At 43.4% G+C, this 16482-nt stretch overlaps 1 protein-coding gene and 1 pseudogene across 2 annotated transcripts in view; one reads left to right on the forward strand and one right to left on the reverse strand.

Annotated features, from left to right (window-relative positions):
• LOC137436401 (insulin-like growth factor 1 receptor) overlaps positions 1–16482 on the forward strand; it is a 295186-nt gene that overhangs the window by 155864 nt on the left and 122840 nt on the right. Inside the window, exons 4-7 of one of the 2 annotated variants that reach the window (XM_068130150.2) lie at positions 901–1345; positions 3584–3726; positions 6782–6920; positions 9710–9924. In XM_068130150.2, the coding sequence (XP_067986251.2) occupies positions 901–1345; positions 3584–3726; positions 6782–6920; positions 9710–9924 (942 nt within the window). The remainder of the gene's footprint in view (positions 1–900; positions 1346–3583; positions 3727–6781; positions 6921–9709; positions 9925–16482) is intronic. The other variant, XM_068130151.2, reaches the window with a different exon arrangement.
• On the reverse strand, positions 5546–6774 carry LOC144888268 (uncharacterized; annotated as a pseudogene).

The following is a 16482-nucleotide window of genomic DNA, read 5'->3' on the forward strand; positions in this document are numbered from 1 at the left end:
ATTGTGTCTGTCTCGGCCATAACCTCTTTGCATTTGAGCTTTTGTCATCAAATTTTCAACAAAACTTTATGATGAGAATATGGAGAAAATAATTAATAAAACGTACTTTTTTAAAAGCTGTTGTTTCCGTCAAGTTTATTTTGAGTACAAAGCGGATGCAGACTAGCTTTGCACTTTGAGATGATTTCTGGTTTTGTGTGTATTGAAGAGGAAGTGGAGAAGGGATGAAGTGGTGGGGCAGATTGAGGGCCGGGGTTGCTGGTGATGGAGGAGTTTTATTTTTTATAGATTTTGTATACTGTATGGTCTTATCCGAACACTTGTAATCAGCATTGCTTGGGGCACGATGTCCTGCAGACATTTCCTTTCTCTGAGTCTTGGAGCCAAACTTCTTGATAACTATTTACACAAATAAAAACAAGATGTTTTCAAAATGTCCTCTCTCTTGCACCAACCACAACATATATCTTTGTAGCTCCCTGTGCTTTTGAATTCAATCCCAACATCGCTTTGAGGTTTCATTGGACCCACACTATATAATGCTGAGTGTGGTCATTTTTGACATGCATCTTTTTTTTCTACTTTGGCCGTCTGTGGCAGTTGATTGTGGTGAGCCAAGAGAAGAAATGTCTGGGTTGCCTTGAAGTGCATCATGCCTTGACCGACTTGTATATAGATTGGTGTATAAGGATGATGTATAAGGTTGCTTCGGTAGCGCTAAACTTCCGGAATATTTAGGAAAGATCTTTAAAATCATTATTTTATTTAAAAATTGAAGTATATACTTGAACACTGTGTGTGGTATCGTGTCCTATGCGCTCTCTAGTTGTTGTTGTTTGCATCATTGGAAAGCTAATGCTAACAATATTGCATTGTCCGCATGTTATGCTCTATCCACAGTCTGCCCGGATCATTGCCATGGATTAGCATGTACGTTGAATAAACAGTGCTGCCATGCTGAATGCTTGGGGGGCTGCACAGCACCTAGAGACCCTGAATCCTGCCTGGCATGTCACAACTACCGATATAATGAAATGTGCACATCCACTTGTCCTCCTGGCACTTATCGCTTTGACGGTTGGCGCTGCGTCACCTCAGATTTCTGTGCTTTGCTGCACCATGATTGTTTGCACGAAGCTGCAGCCGAGCAAGAAACGCATTTCCGGTATGTTGGGGAGTCACAAGATGCGATGGATTATGATGGTGTGGAGGATGATGGAGGTGGTGCTCCTGGAGAACATTATCAGAGGACATTGAGTGAACGTGATTGTGTCAAGTGGGTGCTGCATGATGGGGAGTGCAGACAAGAATGCCCATCGGGCTATGTCACAACCAACAAAACAAGGTGAGATTTTTACTCTTTAAGATAATTTTCACTCTTCTTTTTTCTGATCTTGTGTCGTGATATTTCTCCCCCTGTCAGTAATTATGCATGGGCAATGAGGAAGGGGACAATTGCAATGACAATAGCAATGACATGGGCAATGAGGAAGTTAGGAGTGGAGGAATGGTTGATCAGAGTAGTGATGGCAATGTACAAAAGAGCACGCACAGCTGTAAGGACGAAGGACGGGAACAGTGGTGAGTTTGAGGTGAAGGTGGGAGTGCATCAGGGGTCGGTACCAAGTCCACTACTATTTGTAGCTGTGATGGAGGTGCTGGCTCAGAACGTAAAGGAGGGTTTACCATGGGAGTTGTTGTATGCAGATGATCTGGTGTTGATTGCGGAAAGTATGGATGGACTGAAGGAAAAGATGAACAAGTGGAAGGAATGTATGGAGACAAAAGGTCTGAAGGTGAATATCGGAAAGACGAAGGTGATGGCAAGTGGTAAAGCATGTGGTGAGGTGGAAAGAACTGGGAAGTGGCCCTGTGCTGTGTGCAGGAAGGGTATCGGAGTGAACTCCATTCAATGTACAATGTGCGCTGAGTGGGGTTTTTTTTTTTTTTTGTTTGTTTTTTTTGTATACAAGATCGAGGCTCGTGAAAGAGCGAACATTAATCACACAGAAAGACAAACAGACACACAAAACAAATAACATCGGGAGCGGTAGACAAGATGGGGAGAGAGGGGGAAGGACACAAACACAACATTTGAGAGCAGGGACCGAGAGACATGGAGACATCGAGAGAACTGTGGGAGGGAGAGGGCTTTGGGGGGAAGGCATGGGAAGGGGGGGGGGGGGTGGGAGAGGTATAAAACGTATGGACACTGCCAAGACTTCCAGGAAAGAAGTTGGAATTTCAAACAAGGTGGATCTGGGGTGAATTAGTGGGGGTAGAAAAGATCAAGGTTTTGGATGGGGGAAGATAAGAGATGGTGGTGAACAGCTGTTTTGAAGACCTGGAGGGAGGAGTGTGATTGAAGTGAGTATGGGAGTTTGTTCCAGAGGCGGGAGAAAAGAGGAATGAAAGAGTGAAGGTGAGCAGAGAGCCGAGATTTCGGCAGTTTAACCATCAGAGGGTGGCTGGCAGATCTTGTGCGACCTGTAGGAATATTTGGGGGACAAAGGGTTCATCAAAAATGTAGTGGTCTGAATGAATGAATGAATGAATGATCGTTTTAAGGCCATTTTCCCGCCAGAGCAGGGGTTAGCCTTGCGGGCCCCATGACAATCATGGTTCCCTGTTTGAGGCAATGTTTTTATGGCCGGATGCCCTTCCTGACGCCAACCCTTAGTCGCCTCTTACGATGCGCAGGGATACGGTGTACCTATTCTAAACCGGGGTACACACCGGGATAAGAGGGTCAAGTGTAAGGTCTGAGAGGGTCATTAACCTGTGTGGCAGCTACATTCAAGTGTAAGGTGTGCACAGAGGAATCTGCAGAGGGAGGAAATGTTGAGTTGGATCTTGGAGACGGCATGAAGCTGGAAGGTGTGAAAACATTTTGCTACCTCGGAGACATGCTGAATGGAGAAGGTGAATCAGACTTGGCAACGGTTGCTGGAGTGAGATGTGCATGGAAGAAGTTTCGGGAACTGAGTGGCGTGCTGATGAGGAGGGGAGTGTCGTTGAAGCTGAAGGGAAAGGTGTATGCTGCATGTGTGAGAAGTGTTATGATTTATGGGAGCGAGACATGGGTAATGAACGTAGAGCAGCAACGAAGGTTGGAAAGGGTGGAAATGTGAATGGTTCGATGGATGTGCGGAGTATCGTTGAGAGAGAGGAAGACAAATGATGAATTGCGAAAAATGATGGGAATAGAGCCTGTGATTGATGTTGTGAAGAGGAACAGGTTGAGATGGTTTGGTCATGTGTTGAGGAAGGATGAAAGTGACTGGTTGAGAAGAGTGATGGAAATGAATGTAGAAGGAAGTAGAGGACGGGGAAGACCGAGAAAGACTTGGCCAAAGATGGTGGAAGAAGAAATGCGGGCAAGGGGGTTAACAAGGAGAGATGCAGAAAATAGGGGAAAATGGAGAAGATTGTCATGGGGACCGCAAGGCTAACCCCCACTCTAGCAGGGAAAATGGCCTTAAAATGCATGTTATTTGTTGTTGTTGTCAGTAATTATGCAATTTGACAGAAAATTGATATTGTACTTTTTGTTTTGTCCCTTTCGTGGCGACACTACCCACAGCATGACGTGCGAGCGCTGCCACGGCCTTTGTCCCAAGGTTTGCTACGTGGGCAACAAAATCATCGACTCTGTAACTGCTGCTCAAGAATTGCACGACTGCACCGTCGTTGACGGCAATTTGATTATCAACATTCGTGGAGGCAGTAAGAGACAGTAATACATTTGGATGAATGTGTGGAATGATGCGTATTCCATGGATTAAAGATGTATTCTAGAACTACTTGCCCACCATTTATTTGCACGTATTTCACGCTTTCTTCACGTTTTGTTTTTCTCACGCTCACTCAGCGTTTTGTTTTTACATTTAATTTTTTTATATAATTTTTTTTGTCAATGCCAGACAGTGGCACTTTTGAGTCACCACCTGATCTCTTATTATAGTGTGTCGAATCTAGGTGGCACCGTGGGTGCAACTCTTTCCAGTATTCCAAATTTATTTTAAGTCTGTAAATCCATTTTCCTCCATCTGTACAATATTGCCCAAATCTGTTTGTGGTTAAATCGGAGGATAATGGAAACTTTCCTTCATGTTCTCATAATATTGGGCTTGGATTAATTTATTGAAACTCACTATTATCAGGCTTGCCTGTCTCTTCTCTCAAGGTCTTAAAACTGTCAATATGACAGCCACGCTCATGGCTCAAGATCATAAATTTGATCACGTCACTCAACTGTTAAAAATCCTTCAAAATCCGTCTCTCAACGTCATGGATTGGTCCAAGTCCTTGCCAATCACAGGGCTTCCCTGCATTCAAATGACTCTGCCGTTTTTGTTGACGTTGTCATTGATTGCGTAGTACTATGTATGTGGGGTGTAAGTCGATGTGTCGGTTGATGGAGTTTTCACCAGACTACCAGGCCTCGATAATCTCACGGTTCACTCTCAAATATCCTGTGTTCCATGAGAGGATCGTGGTCTGATTCCATGAGAATGTGTGTTGGTGTGTCGCGACCAAGGACAACCTGCCTTGTCATCTTACAGCATGTTTGGATGTTGTTGTCTTACATGTCTCACGTTATTATTATTATTATTATTATTATTTTTACTGCTCAGTGTGCTATCCATTACAATATGAATCCTGAGCTGCAAATGTTTCGACATGTACATACATACATACATACATACATACATACATACATACATACATACATACATTGCCTTCAGAGAGTATTCACACCCCTTGATGTTTTTCACATTTTCTTATGTTAAAGCCTGAATTTAAAATGGGTGATATTGAGATTTTTTTTTTGTTACTGATCTACACATAACACAGTCAGACCCCGCTATTTGTGGTTCCACTATTCGCAGGTTCTGCGTATTCACGGGTGATAAAATGTGTTTCCCTATTCGGGGATTTTCGCAACTCGGGCACCTATCCCTCCTTTTTCCATTGAAACAATGCCCCACCATTGGCGGTTTCGCAATTCGCGGAATTTTTCAGGAACATATCTCCCGTGAATAGCAGGGTCCGACGGTACCTCATAATGTCAAAGTGGAATTTTTCTTTTGCAGAAAATTTTACAAAATCATTTTAAAAAAATACAGAAATATCTAATTTACATAGTTATTCAACCCTGAGTCCATACTTCGTAGAAGCACCTTTGGCAGCAATTACAGCTTCGAGCCTCCTTGGGTATGTCTGTATCAGCTTTGCACATCTGGATTTGGGGAGTTTCCCCCATTCTTCCTTGCAGATTTGCTCAAGCTCTGTCAAGTTGGAAGGGGTGTGTCTGTGAACAGCAATCTTCAAGCATTTTCACAGATTCAAAATGGAATTCAAGTCTGGCCTTTGTCTGGGCCACTCAAGTACTTTCACATTCTTGTTCTGACGCCATTTCAGTTGTTTTTATTTGGCTGTATGCTTGGGGTCATTGTCCTGTTGGAACATAAATCTTCACCACAGTCTAATGTCTTTTGCACTCAGAAGCAGGTTCTCCTCAAGGATTTGCCTGTATTTGGCTCTATTTGTTGTTTGCTCTATCCTTACAAGTCTCCCAGTCCCTGCCGCTGAAAAGCATCCCCATAGCATGATGCTGCCACCACCATGCTTCATGGTAAGGATGGTGTAAGAAGGGTGATGAGCTGTGCTCTCTTTCTGCCAGACGTAGTGCTTTGCATTCAGGCCAAAGAGTTCATTTTTCATCTCATCAGACCACAGAATCTTTTGCCTCATGCTCTCAGTCTTCCACGTGCCTTTTTACAAACTTCCGGTGTGCTGTCATATGCCTTTCTCTCAGGAGTGGCTTCCATCTGGCCACTCTCCCATAAAGCCTATAATTGTGAAGTGCTGCAGAGACTGTTGTCCTCCAGGCAGGTTATCCCATCTTAGCCAAGGAACTCTGTTGTTCTGTCAGAGTGGTCATTGGATTATTGGTCACCTCCCTGATCAAGGTCGTTCTTGCCTGGTTGTTCAGTTTGGTCAGACGGCCAGCTCTAGGAAGAGTCTGGGTAGTTCCCTATTCTTTCCATTTACTAATGATGGAGATCACTGTGCTCTTGGGAAGTTTTAACTCTCTAGAAATTGTTTTATACCCTTCCCAAGATCTATGCTTCCTCACAATTCTATCTCGGAGTTCTATGGACAGTTCCTTCGACTTGCTGGTAGAGTTTCCGCTCTGACATGCACTGTCACACTATGGGACCTCATATAGAAAGGTGTGTTTCTTTCTAAATCATGTCCAATGAGATGAATTGGTCACACGTGGACTCCAATCAAGTTGTAGAGACATCTCAAGGATGATCAAAGGAAATTGGATGCACCTGAGCTCAATTTGGAGTGTCAGAGTAAAGGGGTTGAATAAATTATTGACTCCAAGACATTTGAGCTTTTAATTTTTAATTATTTTGTAAAAAAAATCGAAAAGGATAATTCCACTTTAACATTATGGGATGTCATGTGTAGATAAGTGACCAAAAAAAGCTCAATTTCATCCATTTTAAATTCAGGCTGTAACATAACAAAATGTGAAACGGTCGAGGAGCGTGAACACTTTCGGAAGGCACTGTATATATGCACACACACGAAGGTGGATACATCGAGACCTGGGAGGGCTCCTTTCCACATTCTGAAACCCGCCTTTGGAAATAACAACCACCAACAACAACAACACACACACACACACACACACAAATATTTTTTCATACTGGTTTAAGCTAATAATTGTCATACTTGCCAATGCTTTTCCACCATTTTGTAGACAACATCGCTGCAGAACTTGAGGCAAACATGGGCCTTATTGAGGAAGTTACAGGATGCATCAAGATCAAGCGCTCTTACGCACTTCTCTCACTTATGTTCTTTCGAAATCTGCACTACATCCATGGCAACAATTGTGGGTGAGAAAATTCATCCCAGCGACTTCTGTTGAGGCTTGCTAGCTTGAGCTTTTCTTTAAAGCGAAATGTATTTGTGAGTCACCGGCATGTTCTCAGCCACCTAAAAGTACAATTTTCACCATTTATATTCCACGTTGAATTCAACTGACATGTACGAAACCATTTCATTTGTGGACTGCTGATGTACTTCTTTTTACACTTTTTGCAGAATGACATTCAAAACCTTCCCACAATTTTTTTTTATCATGAGATAATTTGTGACATAATTATCCGAGAGATAGCACTGTGGTGTATATGAGGATAGGGTGATGAAATATATGTACATGATATCCATTCTGGGTTGTATGGCTGCACATTTAAGATTGATGTTCATTGTATCGGGGGTTTCATCATGACCCCTGTGAGTGGGTAACCAGGTGGGTATAAACATTTCAAGTCTTCCTGCCATCTATGTAAGTGTGTGTTTGTGTGTGTGTGTATATATATATATATATATATATATATATATATATATATATATATATATATATATATATACACACACAGAACATTCAAATGATTTTCTTGCATCTGTCATGCATGGTATCTGTCATGCATGATCTGGTTTTGATTGCGGAAAGTATGGATGGACTGAAGGAAAAGATGAACAAGTGGAAGGAATGTATGGAGACAAAAGGTCTGAAGGTGAATATCGGAAAGACAAAGGTGATGGCAAGTGGTAAAGCATGTGGTGAGGTGGACAGAACAGGAAAGTGGCCATGTGCTGTGTGCAGGAAGGGTGTCGGAGTGAACTCCATTCAATGTACAATGTGCGCTGAGTGGATTCATCAAAAATGTAGTGGTTTGAGAGGGTCATTAACCAGTGTGGCAGCTACATTCAAGTGTAAGGTGTGCACAGAGGGAGCTGCAGATGGGAGGAAATGTTGAGTTGGATCTTGGAGACGGCGTGAAGCTGGAAGGTGTGAAAACATTTTGCTACCTCGGAGACGTGCTGAATGGAGAAGATGGATCAGACTGGGCAACGGTTGCTCGTGTGAGATGTGCATGGAAGATGTTTCGGGTTGAGGAGAAATGATAAGTGGTCCTTCGGTGGACGATGGAATTGAGATGAATGGTGGCAACAAGGTGCCATCTATTTGTTATGTATTTTTGGGGCATACGTAATAAATATATAACCCTAAAATTGTGCCCTTCCAATATTCACCCCTGTCTGTCTGTCTGTCTGTCTGTATGTGAGCAATATTGATGTCTCAAAAAGTTATGGACAGATTCGGACAAAACTTTGTGGACAGTTTGGGTGTGTGACAAGGACTAATTGATTCGATTTTGGTTCAGGTCCGAACCCAGATCCGGCCTATCAGTGGATACAAAACTTAAACTGTTCAGCCTGGTGGAGGTGTACATTCTACCGAGTGCCGTTCTATGTTTGTATTATTTTGCAGATTTATGCCATATATTTATCATACTTTTAGGTTGACTGCAGGAGTATTTTATGCCCAGCATAAAGGTTTTTTTTTTTCTTTCTTGAGAATTCCAACTTCAAAATGTACTTGTAATTTGTTTTTAATAATGCAAGTATCGAGGCTCATGCAAGAGCAGAACTACAGGGAGCAAAGGGTCAACGGATAAAATGGGACCAGGGGGAAACAGGAGGACAAGAATACATGAAAATTAAAAAGTGAAGGATTAGTATAAGTGCAGATGGATGAGTTCATGCTGATGACGTTCAGCTTTGTAATCTGTCAGAATGAGGTCATGTTATGTGTGCCAAAGTGAACCTACGTGGGGGAAAATGTGACTTCAATGTTATGAGACATTGTTTAAATCATGATGATGTTTAAAGCTGCATTAAAAAAAACCATATTCTCTTGAATTCGAATTTATGCTTGGGTTTGCTTTCAGAATTGGGCAAAATTATTTGTTTATCCTGTCCCCACCCCAACCCTATCCCTTCCACAGATCTCCCGATGTCCCTGTTCTCTACTGTTGCTGTGCTTCCCTCTCTCTCTCCCTCTTGTCTCCCGCCCCATTTATTATATGTTCCATGTGTTTTATGTGTTAGCTCTTACATGAGCCTCGACTTTGTATACAAAAAAACACAAAAAAAAAACTGAGTGGCGTGCTGACGAGGAGGGGAGTGTCGTTGAAGCTGAAGGGAAAGGTGTATGCTGCATGTGTGAGAAGTGTTATGATTTATGGGAGCGAGACATGGGTAATGAACGTAGAGCAGTAACGAAGGTTGGAAAGGGTGGAAATGCGAATGGTTCAGTGGATGTGCGGAGTATCGTTGAGAGAGAGGAAGACAAATGATGAATTGCGAAAGATGATGGGAATAGAGCCTGTGATTGATGCTGTGAAGAGGAACAGGTTGAGATGGTTTGGTCATGTGTTGACTGTTGAGGAAGGAAGAAAGTGACTGGTTGAGAAGAGTGATGGAAATGAATGTAGAAGGAAGTAGAGGACGGGGAAGACCGAGAAAGACTTGGCTAAAGATGGTGGAAGAAGAAATGCGGGTAAGGGAGTTAACAAGGAGAGGGCAAAATAGGGCAAAATGGAGAAGATTGTCATGGGGACCGCAAGGCTAACCCCCGCTCTAGCAGGGAAAATGGCCTTAAAATGCATGTTGTTGTTGTGTTATTGTCATGCATGGTATAATAATTATTGTTGCTCTTGACCCACTTTGGTTAATTGAGATTGGAGCACATGGAGCTTGTTTACGTAGCTTTTGTCAAGTTGTTGTGACAATGTTATGTTCTGTATAATTAATTTTATTTTCACCTCTCCCTTAGGAACCATTCCTTTTACGTACTTGACAATCGAAACTTGCAGCAGCTTTGGAACTGGGATCACCACAACCTGACCATTCACAGAGGAAAGATGTTCTTCCACTTAAACCCCAAGCTCTGCCTGTCTGAGATCTACCGGATGGAGGAGGTGACGGGCAGTAAGGGTCGTCAAGCACAAAGTGACATTTCATTGAAGACCAACGGTGACCAGGCATCATGTACGTAACATAGTAAACTCACTGCACCTGCTTTTCATTTGGAAGCCCTTCCACCTGTGACATTTTGGGACATGTTGTAGATTTATTTGTCTCTTTTTATTTTTATCATCATTGTTTTTGCTACACATTGGTTAACTGATGTTTCAAAGTGGTGAAGGTTAGTGTAGCTCACCGACATCTAATGGAAGTCATGCCAAGTATGCACGTTTATCTGATTTAATGGGTGTGAAGCACATCAGGTTGTCTATCCCTTGACACATTGCTTCATCTACTTGTACGTGTTGTGTGCAAAAAGAGGTTTTGCTTTGTTAGTGTTGCTGCATCTTCAAGAACAACAAAAAAAAAACCCACCGTTTAGAGGCCATTTTTCCCCGCAAAGCAGGGGTTGGCCTTTTTCTGGCACCGTGGTTGTTGTTGTTTTTTGTCCCCTTTTTGAAGCAATGTTTTACGGCCGGATGCCCTTCCTGCCGCCAACCCTGTTTGTCGCCTTTTACGACAAACAGGGAATTACCAGTGAACTGGTACTCAATTTGCCGACCTCGGAAGGATGACAGGCTGAGTCAACCCCCCTGGCGTTAATTCAGTGATCGACCGGGATTCGAACCCAGGATCCTAGGAATCCTAAGCTGGCACCCTAGCCGCTAAACCAACGCCAGGCTACCTTCAAGGGTCAGGTTAAATGTAGATGGGAATAGAGTCAACTATAGAATAGAATAGACCCAACTCACATCTTCAAGAACAACAATGAAAATGATTTTCCCTTGCTGGATCTGGTGTCTTAAGAGAGGGTGTGGGGGGTCTAGTGGATATGGATTTCTGCCTCGGGATGGGGAGAGGGGTTGGGGATAACTTTTCGTTTTAAAATAACTACTCTCACCTTTTTCTCAGGAAAGGCCATATAGTATTGCCATATTTGCTTGTTCACAATCTGTGTGAGAACACAACATGGATTCTTGATCCCAATAATTTTGCATGGGTTTGCAGCAGTTTTTATACAGGACATAAGCCTCATTGTGGAGCTGTCACACACACACATACACACACACACACACACACACACACACACACACACACACACATTCACACACACACATGCACACACACACATGCACACACACACACACAGATTCACACACATGCACACACATACACGCACACACACACACGCTCACACATGCACACACACAGATTCACACACACACACACACACACACACACACACACACACACACACACACACACACACACACACACACACACACACACACACACACACACACACATCTCACACATGTGTATGTACAAACGAATACAAGAGACAAACACAGCTGCTGGGCTTGGGGGAATTGCCATCATCAATTAAGGGTTCAACTTTTTTTTGGGACTCTTTTGAAGTATTTCCCCTCACCTCCTCCCTCCCCTCCCCCCCCTACCTCTCTCTCTCTCCCACCCCCCCCCTAAAAAGCCCCCATGAGGTTGTTTACAGGGGCTACTTTCAGGTTGTTATTGTTATGTTTTATTTTGGTGGGTACACCCTTCAGCACACAATGTCACACTCTAGCTTTTTTACCATGTAATTACATGTAATCACAATATGTGACGAGTTAAGGTTGAGCGACAGCCGTTACCACACTACAGTAATAAATCCCAGTCACTCATCATCATTATCATCATCATCATTGCATGATCATTATCATCATTATCATCGAGTTATTTAACATGGGATACTACAACAACAAAACAACATGCATTTTAAGGCCATTTTCCCTGCTCGAGCGGGGGTTAGCCTTGCGGTCTCCATGACAATCTTCTCCATTTTGCCCTATTTTCTGCATCTTTCCTTGTTAACCCCCTTGCCCGCATTTCTTCTTCCACCATCTTTAGCCAAGTCTTTCTCGGTCTTCCCCGTCCTCTACTTCCTTCTACATTCATTTCCATCACTCTTCTCAACCAGTCACTTTCATCCTTCCTCAACACATGACCAAACCATCTCAACCTGTTCATCTTCACAGCATCAATCACAGGCTCTATTCCCATCATCTTTCACAATTCATCATTTGTCTTTCTCTCTCTCAACGATACTCCGCACATCCATCGAACCATTCGCATTTCCACCCTTTCCAACCTTCGTTGCTGCTCTACGTTCATTACCCATGTCTCACTCCCATAAATCATAACACTTCTCACACATGCAGCATACACCTTTTAGTGTGGTATGAAGTGTAATCCCGTGCGATTTGCGTGCTAAAATTGATTTTTTTGCATTGTTGGATTAATTCGAGGTCAAAATATTGAAAAATAATGGGGTTCAGATTTTCCGACCCCCGGACCCCCTTTTATGGGGTGTTTTGTTTCCAGTGACCCCCAGGACTGACCATGCGACTTTCTCCCCTAACAACTGAGAGATTTTATCGATCTCGGGGTCGTTAGAGAGGTTTTCGATGACGCTAAATCCATTTATGATACTTTCAAAGCGACCGGAAGTGGCGATCCCCGACTTCCGGTTAGGTTCCATGCCAAGGTCAAGGTCATTTCAAAGGTAGCAATAAACTTAGGCATGTAATACCTCTTTTTTATGGTTTTCAGGCACAGGAAGACGTTTGGTGCAGTTATTTTTGCGATCTAGATGCCCTGTCGCGAGATAAGGACAAAAGAATATTGGTAAAATGCTCAAGGCTTTTTTTTTGTTTGTTTTTCAGAAAGAAGGCTGACAGAGACTAGTACAAAACCATCTAGAGGTCATGTCTGAGAAGAACAGCGTGTGCATCATCTGCAATGAGGGAGCTACATCAAAGAAGAGACTGATAAACAATCCTGATATGATTGGCGAACTTATTTATTGTGCTAACGAGCGACTGTCTTTGGGTCAGGGTGATATTAAGCGACTTACAGATCGGTTAGCTAGCTTAGGTGAATCTGAACGGAAATCAGTATGGTATCATAGCGAATGTCGAAAACCCATTGTCAACACAAGCATGATTGAACGGCTAAGGGTTAAACGAGTCCGGTTTGATTCTCCTGCATGCCCTGCGCGTGGGCCTGGACGACCTTCCAGTGTGGCTGACTCTACCCGACCTAAAATAACAAAAACCATCCCGAAGGAAAAGGTGTGTCTGTTCTCGTCATGTAGCTTTTGTTCTAATAACATATCAGAACCTCTCCATCGCGTTTACTCTGACAAGATGGGTGAAAACTTCCTCGAGATAAAGCTCAAGACTCAGTATGACCGCATCAGAACTTGCGTGTCCGAGTTAGAAGACGCTGGGGATGCCTCTGCTCTTGAAAAATACTATCATAGGAAATGTTTACGATACGCGCAGCGCACTTTAACGCGAAAAGATCGTAGTAATATCCAGCTTATTGGCTCTCTATGTGATGAACAGTTGCTTCTCTCCGTCCAAAATACTCTTACTGCGGACGATCTTACTCTGAACATGGCTGAAGTGAATGGTGCATATTTGTCCATTTTGAAGAGGTATAATGTAGAGATCAATCAGACAACCAACTACCGCAAGCATTTGAAAAAGCTCATTACTGAACGGCTTCCGAATATCCAGTTCGTCCAATCACTACGCAAAAATGAGCCCGACAACCTCGTTCTTTCACTGGCGGTTAGGAAGGCCATGCAACTGAGGTCTGCACAGCTGGATAACGACGACACAGTTGGCAACTTGAAGAACATGGCAAACATTCTAAGGGAAGAGATAATGCAGCATCGAAGCTGGTCGTTCAGGGGAATGTTTGAAGACTTTGAGAATCCTCCACTTCTCCAGTTCTTCCTCACTCATCTCCTATTTGGCCGTCATGTTCTCAAAGTTTCTGAAATGCGCAATGCACAAGTGGACAAAACTGTTGATGTTGCTTGCCAGTTTCTCGTCCAGAATACTCGAACCGATCGCCAGGTAAAGCATCAGCCAAAACAAAACGAAATCTTTCAGCAAACTGCCCAGACGCCCCTCTCAATAGGCTTGCCGCTCACCATTCATTCCAGAGTTCGTGACAAAAACCTCGTCAATAACCTATCAGAAGTTTACATTGGGAGCGACTACCAGAGGCTCCTTGATCTCGAAAAGCGCATAGAGCAAGGCGTTCTTCAGCGAATGAAGGAGGCTGGTGGATTTTGTCTGCCTGATTTCATCAAGAAGGGATTGAACATCTGGTTCGCTGTTGATAACATCGACCTCTTAGAAGACACACCGACTGGACAGAACACATTCCATGGCACAGTGATCGTGATCAACCAGCGAGCAGAAGATGGCGAGCCCATCAACCAACCACTTGTCATCCCAGAGAAACTTCTCGCACCGGCACCACTCGCGTTCGAAGTCAAGTACCTGCAAGAGCCAATCATTAAACCTAAACCAATTCGATTTGAGGTCTACCATCTAGAAAAGCGGAGGAGTAAGATTTCCAAAGACTTCACTCACACCTGGGCGCTTGCCAACTACTACGGTACTGATGACAGAGGTGGTGAAAAGCTAAATGACCAACGTGTGGAGAATATAGAGCAGCAAGAGACTGAAGAACTGCAAGGTCAGACCGCAGGTCAAAACCCCAGATATTCCGACGATCCTATTCTTTCAGTGACAAAACGAATCCTTAAAGGTAAGGAGTTAGCAAAGGAAGAAGTTATGCCAACATGGGGTGCTACTAAATCTCTTCTGTTATCACGCTCCTGTCAGAGTCTGAGCCCCACTAACACAGAAGTGATCGCTCCGCTATTCAAGACTTCTCCAACGGATTACTCGACCCTCTATACTGTTCTGATGTTGACTCAGGACATATCTGCTTTTGTGGTTGGTCCTGAGAGAAGAACCCTCATAACGCTCGATCTTGATCTTTACAGCCGCACCCTCAAGATTCAGCAGTCAGTGAATAACACCAACTGGATTCTCCGAGCGGGCGTTCTGCATATTGCGTTTGCTGCCCTGCACGCTCTTGGCAAAACAATCGACGGAAGTGGCATTGACACGTGTGCGATTGAAAGCGGCACATACACTTCTGCAGGTCTTCGTGGGGTCTATGGTGGCAAGGCATACAAGCGAGGTGTTGAGTACCACATCACGACTAGCCTGGCGATCATGATGATGAAGTTTGACGCCATTTTCTCTGATCATCCACCTGAACCACTTCGTGACCAATGCGTTGCTCTCAAGAAAGCTCTCCACGACCGTGGAAGAACGGTCTTCCATGACTCCTCTATGTAAATGTTATGTCGATAACTGTGTAAATTTGGTCAGAAATGATATACATTGCGAAGACGTTGACGAATAATCCGTCCAGTAGTTTAGTTTGCATGATTCTCGGATGTGTTATCTTGAGAATTTAGAGGAATTGTGTTACATTTCTTAACTACTTGTGTCGATAATTGTGTACATTTGGTAAGAAATGATATAGTTAGCGAAGATTTTGACGAATAATCCGTCCAGTAATTTTAGTTTAAAAGCTATTTAATTATCAAAATTATCTTGCATGATTTTCGGATGTGTTATCTTGAGAATTTAGAGGAATTGTGTTACATTATTACATACTTGTGTAAACAAAAACATTTTGTGACATTAAACAAGCTAAACACACATAGTGCTGTATTTATATCATTTGTAAGACTTTTGCTATTTCGGTAAATATTTTCTAAATTTGAGTAAGAATGGCTTTAAAACGTAGATTTATTTGTGACTGGCCAGTCTGATCGCAAAACAACTGCTTCAGCCGTCTTCTCGTGCATGAAAACCCTCAGAGAGTGGTACTATATGACCAGGTTTTATCGCTACCTTCGAAATGACCTTGACCTTGGCATGGAACCTAACCGGAAGTCGGGGATCGCCACTTCCGGTCGCTTCGAAAGTATCATAAATGGATTTAGCGTCATCGAAAACCTCTCTAACGACCCCGAGATCGATAAAATCTCTCAGTTGTTAGGGGAGAAAGTCGCATGGTCAGTCCCGGGGGTCACTGGAAACAAAACACCCCTTAAAAGGGGGTCCAGGGGTCGGAAAATTTGAACCCCATTATTTTCGAATAAATTGACATAAAATCAATCCAACTAAGCAAAAAAATCAATTTTAGCACGCAAATCGCACGGGAGCTGTTTTTCATGACACCTCATACCACACTATTTCCCTTCAGCTTCAGCGACACTCTCCTCATCAACACGCCACTCAGTTCCCGAAACTTCTTCCATGCACATCCCACTCCAGCAACCGTTGCCGAGTCTGGTCCACCTTCTCCATTCAGCATGTCTCCGAGGTAGCAAAATGTTTTCACACCTTCCAGCTTCACGCCGTCTCCAAGATCCAACTCAACATTTCCTCCATCTGCAGCTCCCTCTGTGCACACCTTACATTTGAATTTAGCTGCCACACTGGTTAATAACCCTCTCAGACCACTACATTTTTGATGAACCCACTCAGCGCACATTGTACATTGAATGGAGTTCACTCCGACACCTTTCCTGCACACAGCACAGGGCCACTTCCCAGTTCTTTGCACCTCACCACATGCTTTACCACTTGCCATCACCTTCGTCTTTCCAATATTCACCTTCAGACCTTTTGTCGC

The sequence above is a fragment of the Myxine glutinosa genome, chromosome 11 (assembly GCF_964187855.1).
Source record: "Myxine glutinosa chromosome 11, kmMyxGlut1.1, whole genome shotgun sequence".
NCBI lineage: Eukaryota > Metazoa > Chordata > Myxini > Myxiniformes > Myxinidae > Myxine > Myxine glutinosa.